The 9,261-nt window shown below is 40.1% G+C and overlaps 1 protein-coding gene across 1 annotated transcript; it reads right to left on the bottom strand.

Moving 5' to 3' along the window:
* Positions 1-211: 211 nt before the first annotated feature.
* LOC119339900 (cysteine-rich receptor-like protein kinase 10) lies at positions 212-5,554 on the bottom strand. The gene is made up of 8 exons (XM_037611798.1): positions 4,888-5,554; positions 4,327-4,385; positions 3,468-3,529; positions 2,319-2,515; positions 1,643-1,889; positions 1,301-1,541; positions 1,051-1,201; positions 212-659 (listed from the first exon to the last, which is right to left on the bottom strand). Exons 1-8 carry the CDS (start codon positions 5,332-5,334, stop codon positions 348-350), a joined length of 1,716 nt encoding a protein of 571 aa, XP_037467695.1. The 5' UTR covers positions 5,335-5,554; the 3' UTR covers positions 212-347.
* Positions 5,555-9,261: the final 3,707 nt, after the last annotated feature.

The following is a 9,261-nucleotide window of genomic DNA, read 5'->3' as shown; positions in this document are numbered from 1 at the left end:
TGTCTATATATATTTTGTGAAGGAAGGAGTGGCTTTTTAGTTGATTGTGACCAGCAATTACTTGTTTACTTTCCTGTTTATGTTAAGAAATTGTAATACTAACATACATCTTATATTTGTGAAGGAAGGAGTAATTTTAAAATGATAAATGTAGATCGGCATAATGGAGTCTTAGCAACTTCGACTTTCAGTTTATTTGCTTTACTAGTGGAGTAGTACCATAAAAGCACCATTCCTGGCTTGAAGAAAGCGAACTTTTCCTTTCTCTGTCTACTCATCTACAACACGGGTTAAACTTTACGTTTTCTCCTGCAAATGCGTGCGGAGATTATCAGCAATTCTCTGCACTACGAAGTGACCATCTCCTCAACAGGTTGTAATGGTACGTTCACCTCCCAGAAACCCTCGAGCGTCAGGGCTTCAGCTTGATGCTCATCTGTGTGGTTGACTGGCACGCTAGGTGTAGGTAAGCTGGCGAAGCTCTCGCTGCGTAGCATCAGAAGCACATCCAACATGGTAGGCCGGTGCATCGGACAATCTTGAATACACAGCAGTGCCACATGAATGCATCTGATGATCTGAGCCGTTTGTTGGTCATTACTTGGTGATGATACATCAGCAAGCTCGTGGGGCTTTCCTGCTTTCCATAGCTCCCAGGCCTGAAAGAACTCTCATCATCATTCATGCGGAAAGTAGAATCCGACATGAGGGTGTAGCGGCATCGGAGCTCATATACAACTTTCCCAATCCAATATAAGGATGGCAGATGGTGCATAAATAAATTTCTCGCAATGAACTAATGTAGTGGAATTAATATGATTTAACCGATTTGCACATGAATCTCTACACATTCATTCATTTTACACCTTGCTCTAAATCTTTCTTTCTTTGCCAATTTTAGTGACATGGTTCCCAAAATCCACCCCCTAAAAAAGAGAGATTCATCATAAAATTCTAACCAGCAACAAGAATGCTTTTACTACAAAGTACAAACGTAAGATGAGAAATCATTTTGACAATTTTAGCAAAGGGTAAAAGGTTTGTACTCACACGCGTCGGTAGATCCATCATATCTCCATTGGATAATAAAGAAAGACATTTCTTTCGACTTACGATCTCAAGAATCATGATGCCAAAGCTATACACATCAGACTTTGCTGAGAATTTCCCAGACCTGATATATTCTGGATCCATATAACCACTGTAAGATTAATACGGAATTGACATATTAGCACAGACAAATAAAGGGAATAAAGGAGCTTCATATCATAGAAGGCTGATTTTTTTGGTTAACTCTTACGTTGTGCCTTTAACAGTGTCCAAAGTCTCTTCAGTCCCGCTAGAAGGTAATATCCTAGCCATCCCAAAATCAGAAATCTTAGGGTTCATTTCATAATCTAACAATATATTATTGGCTTTCAAATCCATGTGGACAACACATTGGTGAGACGATAGGTCATGCAGGTAAACAAGACCCTGAGCTATCCCTTCAATTATATCGAGGAGCTTAGACCAATTAAGTGATTCTCCCGTCTTTGTATCTGAAACAAAATGATCAAACAGAATGCCACTTTCATAATGGTAACGAAAATTTTCTTTCAGAGCTCAACAGAAGATTTAAAATTGAAGTCTAAGTGAATACAGCTGTAGAGAAAAGAGGCCAAGCTCTTGTTTGGCATGTATTCGTAAACTAAAATCATCTCTTCCTGCTGAATCTGAAATCCCAGAAAGTCCTTTTCTCTTTGAATGCAAAACCCAAGTAGCCTTATTACATTTCTATGTTGAAGATTTGCAATTGTTTCAATCTCAGCAGAGAATTCTGCTGAACCTTGAGTTGATGATGTTGCAAATCTTTTGACCGCAATCTCAATCCCGCTAGGTAGATTTCCCTGAAACCTCAATATCAAGTTCAAAGCACAGACATCAACTTTTTTGTTGTGGACACAGAAAGATAAGTGTGTCTAAGCCCTCTTTTCACTAAGCATAGCAGATCTGAAGACCCATTTTTAAGGGATATCAAGACTCATATACTTGCAGAATAAGAAACAAAAACTGAATATAGTCTTAGTACATAATCTGTTACAAATCTACATAGGAAACCAAAACTGAACCTAATCTTAGTACATGATCGAATATAATTTATACAGATTTAGGCTTGCGATAAAAATAACTTCACTGTGGAACGAAAGGCACGTTCAGATTTATATTATTTCCTTGCATCATTTAGTTGAGGATAGTAGCTTAATAATATGTGTATTATACTTGAACTAGTTACAAAAGAAATAACTGTAGAATAATTAAGGCTATTTCATAAATACCTTGTAAACATAGCCAAAAGCACCACATCCAACCACATTATCCCATTTGAAATTTTCTGTATACTTTTCGACCTGAGAAAGATTGAACAGCAATAATCTTGAACGTCTTGCAGCACAGAATAGTTTTACAAGTATGTCCTTGCCCACAGCAAGCCGTTTAACCTTGCTTTTTTGTGATCCATAAAAAATATTGCTTCCTGTCATTAATTATGAATTACGGTACATATTAGAAAGTATTTAAAAGAAAATACATGCGTATTACTAGTTTGTAAATAAGGTATGGCTATCATCAATAAAGAAGTAATATTTTCCTGAAGATAAAATAGCTGCATCTGTATTTTACGGATGGCACAAAAGAGTTACAGTCAATGGCTCACTGCAAGAAGAATACACTTGGCATGGGGTCCAGGTGAAGATACATAATAAAGCGCACCTACAATTTTCAGGAAACTATTGCGGTTCACGAATCGGAAGGTTGTCATTATCAGTTTTGCAACGGTTCCTGCCAGTTTGTAGGGAAGTACTGATTCCTATCAAAGCCCATAAACTTTCAAACGAAATTAAAAACTAATCGGTCTTCTGCAAAGGCATGTCAAGAGATTTAGTTACCCAAGACTGACACAGACACATTAAATCAGGGTCATTCCCCTCTACTATTCTCTTGGATCTTACAATCTCCTTAATTGATGCATCTAGTTTAAATTCTCCTTACAAGTACAAATGGCGAGACTACTTTTCCTTGTATACACTTTCCTATGACCTACAGGGAGATGTAGAAGCATAATGTAAGAAAAGGTCAAACTTTCCATATTGCTTGGTGTTTAAAAAGAGACGAGCTGATACTTAAGTTAGCATGAGCTATGCTTTGTTTAGAGTGGAGTAGAGGGAATAGACATGAACAAGTACAAACTTCATTTACAATAATAACACTTAATAAAAGCATGTGTTTCCAATTATTACCTACATTACCAAAACAAGATTATTTTGAGTAGGCCCTCCCCTACACTTCTCATTTTCTCAAAAACAAAGCAAATTATGACAGCAAACCGAAAAAGCAGAGTTATGTGGTGTAATATAGGACGTTTGTTTGGAGAAGGCCTAAATCATGTAACTAATTAATGGAATTACTTGTAAATTATTCTTTATTACCTGGCAAATTCCTGTTTACTCCCTGAAGTCTTGATTCAACTGTCTCAGCTGTGGCTTCAATCCTGAAAATCGTAACCCGGTGCACCAAGAAATAAAATGTAATCTTCTGGGTATAAACATTCATGTGTTTAGGCGATTAATAAAATAGGAAGATTCCAATTAATAAGACTTATATGATATTCTACAGGAGAAAGACAGGATAAACTACTTTACTGGTTTGGATCAGTTGCACCTGCATCTGAAATTTACAGTACTGAAGTATGCATTTTGTGGGAAGGTCTTACAGAAAAATCAAAATAATTACCAGCTGGCCATACTTCTATTTGACCAAATATTAGTATCGGTTCAGTTAATAATTTCGAGAAGATGTACATTAAGCAGCTAAATACTTATTTGTTAAAAACATGTTTGTACTTTGAGTGAATGATGAAGAATAAACCAGTTCTGTAACATTTTGACTTCAGCAAGCACATGCACGATGTGCATCGCAATGAATTGGTTGGATTTATCTTGATAGCTGTTTACTGAGATTTCAGTACATACATATGGGCACATGGGTGACTGTTTATGCCATGATATCTACTCCCTCCGTCCCATAATGTAAGACGTTTTTTGACTCTAGTGTAGTGTCAAAAAATGTCTTATATTATGGGACGGAGGGAGTAAGAAATATACTCCCTCCGTTCCTAAATATTTGTCTTTTTAGGATTTCAAATGGACTACCACATACGGATGTATATAGATATATTTTAGAGTGTAGATTCACTCATTTTGCTCCGTATGTAGTCACTTGTTGAAATCTCTAGAAAGACAAATATTTAGGAACGGAGGGAGTAGTAAATTTCGATTCATACTGTACCTAGGTGAAGTTGCATGGCCTGAATCATCTTTTAGTATCTGCGCCTCCTCTGCATATTCCTAGGAGAGAACACAGATGAACGAAAATAAGATCACATGAACATTAGTGCATCTGCAGCACTAGAGTTGCAGTTTCACCGTTTAAAGAAACATGCTATCACAGTGAGAATGAACCACTACCTGAAACTTGTGTTTACTCTGTACTGGATACTCTTTTGCTAAGAAAACTGTTATAACAGTGAGTAGTAACAGAATAGATTTTATGATATCTTTTGCGGTTGCATTACCATGGTCATGATAGCAGTACCAATAGTATCAGATAACATAATATTCTATTAGACCCGTTTCTCACTAATGATTACAACTGTAATTCTTAAATTAATGGTCATCCATCTAGAACTAGTAGTACCAAAACAATTTTACTCCGACCTCTTGGAACCAGCTGTTTCCCTCTCTCTGGCAGATAATATTTAAAGAAGTGATAGATGATTTATGAGTAAGAGTCCACTTTATAAATATAATTAAATTCAGTAGTCTAGGACTATCTGCGTGTAGCTATTACCTCTGTAGGTGAAGGTTGACCTCTGCTCAAATGCAGCACCAAGGTACGGGAAGTATCAACATGGCTCACAAGGGGGAAAATCTGGAGGTAGAAGGCGATATCATTCTCCACCTCACGTAACTGGCAAGCCTGATTACCTCCGGTGAAGCAGTGATACATGAAGCTGCTGTCCTGGCAGGTTGTGATAAGCATAAAAGCTCGCCGAAGTGTCTCCTCCAGCTGATCCACTGGGTTCCTCGTATCTCGGTGTTGCATCAGTTGTGCCTCATGAAGCTCCTGCAGAAGGTCACCTATCATCTTGACGCGTCGCGCGAGCTTTTGGCAGGTCTCCTTGTTCCTCCTAACGGTCTGCACTGCCTCCACAATCATCTTGATCAGCCCATATGCATCTATCCCTGCTAGTTGCGCAACACTGGCCACTTGACCTACACCATTCCATGTTGCCATCTCCTCTAAGAACTGCGAAGAACACCTCCAGAAAATAAGGACTCAATAGCTAGCCAGAACATGTACTTTAACTTGTGAGAGGCTGCAAGTCTGAGAAAGATTTTGTGGGAAAACACAACAGCTAGTATATCACTAGCTTATATATGATTCCTAAGGGGCTTCCTGCGGGGCCTGTAGATGAGAAAATTTTCAAACTCAAGTGTTAACATCTGGGTGAGTCTCCCCAAGAAACTTCCCATGATGTGACGGCCACATGGAAGCGTTGATTCACAGAAAAGGGTGACCACTTGAGAACAAAAAGAGACACAATCTCGAAACTTCCAGGAAGTTTCTGCTGACCTTTCACTTTCATTGCGAATATGGCAGCGGGAGTTTGCCAGGAAAGTTCCCGTGATGGGCCCATATCTTTGCTTTTGGCTCCACTTTTCAATAGTTGTGAGATAGCTCTCGGTAGAATGGGTCATAAAGGTTTTCGCAATGTGGCATCGAACAGATGAGGAGAAACTGCAAGATAGTATGTACTGCACCAGACAGAGTCCCAGAACCTTCAGAACCCCAGATCTCGTCCTGCAAACATTTCCTCATACACCTGTGATGCAGAGAGTATTCCGTTGATACAGCTCACAGACTCGATGTTCCTTCATCAGAATACTGTCTTGTCCTTTTTTTCTTGCGAATGTTTTTTTTTTCCGAATGAGAATACTGTCTTGTCAGTGCACTGTGATCACCAGATGACTAACCAACCAACCGATAAAGAACGGAATAGTCATCGCCGGGCTCTAACTGAACTTCCTCGCTGGGTGTGGCATTTCTACAAACATCCTCCGGTCCACTCTTAAGTGCATCAGCATATTTCCTCCTGCAGCATTTCCACAAATACCTTGCGACCGTGGAGTTTGTACGGACACCGGCCCCGTCTCACATCGCCTCTGCCGTAGTTCCCAAACAGGAAAAATAGGCGCTCGTCGCAAGCTGCGGTTAGCCTCCACGAGGCATATATAACAGTGCTATCTTAGAAGTGTCACATAGGATAAATAATGACGTGAAGGAGAGAGACCTCATAAGAAAAAACTTGTTTAAGATAAGACAGAAGATGATCTTTTAGCATAATATATGTCTCAATACGTTTTTAGGAAAGGATAGTTATTGAAGATTAGGCTAAGAAATGATTCATTGTAGACTTTTTTGCTAAATTAAATGCAAAACTTAAGATAAAACTATCTTATCAACCATTGTACATGCCCGAGAAAAGGTTGAGTCGGACTCGGAGAATGACCAGCGAGTGATGATTTTGATTTGGGACTTGTGTCATGGGCATACCTGGCCATGGGATACCCGGCCTGACCAGCCCGACCCGACCCGGCCTGGTCTTGCCCGTGGACCGGGCTTGGGCCTAGGTTTTGAATCCGAAGGCCTGGCGGGCCGGGCCCATCATATTTGCTATTTAATGAAGAGGTCCGATGGGCTTTTGTAGTGATGGGCTGGGCTTGGGGCTGATTTTTAGGCCTGAAGACCGGCCCGGGCCGGGCCCGGGCCTAAGTGTTTTGCTTCGGGCTTGGTTAGGCCCCGCGAGAGGGATGGCCAGGCATAGTCATAGCTGAGCATGGATGGATCGAAAATGCTACAATAACGTAAACTGGACAGGTTAGATACTTGGTGTCAGATACATAAGCTGCCTGATGGGGTTTTGAAGAGTACAAAGGCGTTAGAGAATTTGGCTTCACGCATTGGTGTAGTACAGGAGGTGCAGGTCACCCTGCCTAATGGCTTTATAGGTGAATTTATTCGGGTCAGAGCGAAACTTGATGTAACCAAGAAGTTAACAAGGGCAGTGGGGATTACAAGAGGAGGTGAAACTGAGAAATATTTAGTCAAGTTTGAGAAGTTGCCTATTTTCTGCAATGCCTGTGGATTAATGGGTCACTGGCACGAGGAGTGTGGATCAGGCGAGCATGATGAGACCAAATTTGAATGGGGAAATTTCATTATGGCTGCAAAGAGAGGCAGAGGAGGTGGCTGTGGTGGCCGGGGAAGTGGAGACCGTCAGAAATTCTCTGAAGAAGAAGACCCAACAGGAGGTGGAAAGGGGTTTGGTAGAGGCTTTGGCCGGGGAAGAGGACAAAATATGCAGCCGGTCGTCCATGCTGGTACAGCCAATGATGGTTCGGTTCCTATTAGTTGGCGTCATAATAAGGTGTTTCAACAGGGTGTTAATAATGGAGAGATAGTTACAGATGGACAGAATGATCCAAGTTCAGTACAGCAGGACGTAAGGATCGATGACTGATGCAACGGACAAAATTCTAGGAAAGAGATTTGCAGATGATAGCACGTATGAGACATCGGCTGATCAAGAGAAGGCTATCGAGATGTTTAACAAAGCTATAATTTCGTTTGTGGGCACTAATGAAGGTGCACAGCCAGGATCATCAAAAGTGGCCGAGAAGGTTAACCTTTTTCAAGGAGAAGCAACTGAGAATGATAAGACCCCAATTGTCATAGGTACACCACAGAAAAATGTGAATAATAAGAAGCTTAGAGGGGCCGATGGTGCGGCTGTGGATAGCAATTCAAGCCAGGCAACACGGGTTTCTTTCAGGCATATGCATCAGCACGGAGAAAGAAAAATTATATTAAGAAACAGAACGATGGAGAGGGTAATGTGTTGGAACGTACAGCTCCTCTCAGTCAACATATTCATAATTATTTTAGTAACTTGTTCAGTTCGGAAGTACAGCAGGAAGACCCTGCGATCATGCAAAAAGTTCAGAATAAAATGACTAAACAAATGAACGATTTTTTGATGGCACCGTATACTCATGAGGATGTACGTAAAGCTGTTTTCAGTATTGGTGATTTAAAAGCTCCCGGTCCGAATGGCCTCCATGCCCTTTTCTTTAAGAAATATTGGCATATACTCAGTGATGCTATTACACAAGAGGTTCTGTTTGCTTTAAACAACCGCCAGATTCCAGCTGAGTGGAACGATACTTCCATTGTTCTTATTCCTAAAGTAGACACGCCTGAATTGATTACTCAATATAGACCTATCAGCTTATGCAATGTTCTGTATAAAATTATTTCAAAGATGCTAGCTTTGAGGCTCAAAATTATTTTGCCAGATATTATATCTCCTACTCAAAGTGCGTTTGTCCCGGGCAGAATGATAACAGATAATGCACTCATTGCTTATGGATGTGTCCATAAGATCAAGAACAAAAGAGTAGGACAAACGGGTCTTTGTGTAGTAAAATTGGATATGCACAAGGCATATGACCGAGTGGAGTGGATTTTCTTGAGGAGCATGATGCAAAAACTTGGGTTTCATGAACAATGGATTGACATGATTATGGCATGTGTTAGTTCTGTAAAATACAAGGTAAGATTTAATTCCCATGAAACAAAACTATTTACTCCAACGAGGGGTATTCGGCAAGGGGACCCTCTCTTCCCATATTTGTTCCTTATTTGTGCAGAAGGGCTTTCTAGTATGTTGCGGTATGAAGAAGAAGTTGGTGGAATGGATGGGATTAGAGTGTGCAGAAATGCACCGTCAGTTTCACACCTTTTATTTGCTGATAATTCTCTAATTATCATGTAAGCAGATGTGTTAAATGCAACTTCCTTACAGCAAACACTAGATACCTACTGTCAGAGTTCAGGACAGATGGTGAGTTTGGCCAAGTCAAGTATATTCTTTAGTCCTAATACTAGTGTGGTGTCAAGAGCAGAGATATGTCAAATTTTGCATATTGATACTGTTGGAAATATGCCCTAGAGGCAATAATAAAAGGATTATTATTATATTTCCTTGTTCATGATAATTGTCTTTTATTCATGCTATAATTGTATTATCCGGAAATCGTAATACACATGTGAATACATAGAACACAATACGTCCCTAGTAAGCCTCTAGTTGACTAGCTC

This window comes from Triticum dicoccoides, chromosome 7B, assembly GCF_002162155.2.
Source record: "Triticum dicoccoides isolate Atlit2015 ecotype Zavitan chromosome 7B, WEW_v2.0, whole genome shotgun sequence".
In the NCBI taxonomy this organism is placed as follows: domain Eukaryota; kingdom Viridiplantae; phylum Streptophyta; class Magnoliopsida; order Poales; family Poaceae; genus Triticum; species Triticum dicoccoides.
Note: the sequence above shows the minus strand (reverse complement) of the source record. Positions and strands in the feature narration are given on the sequence as shown.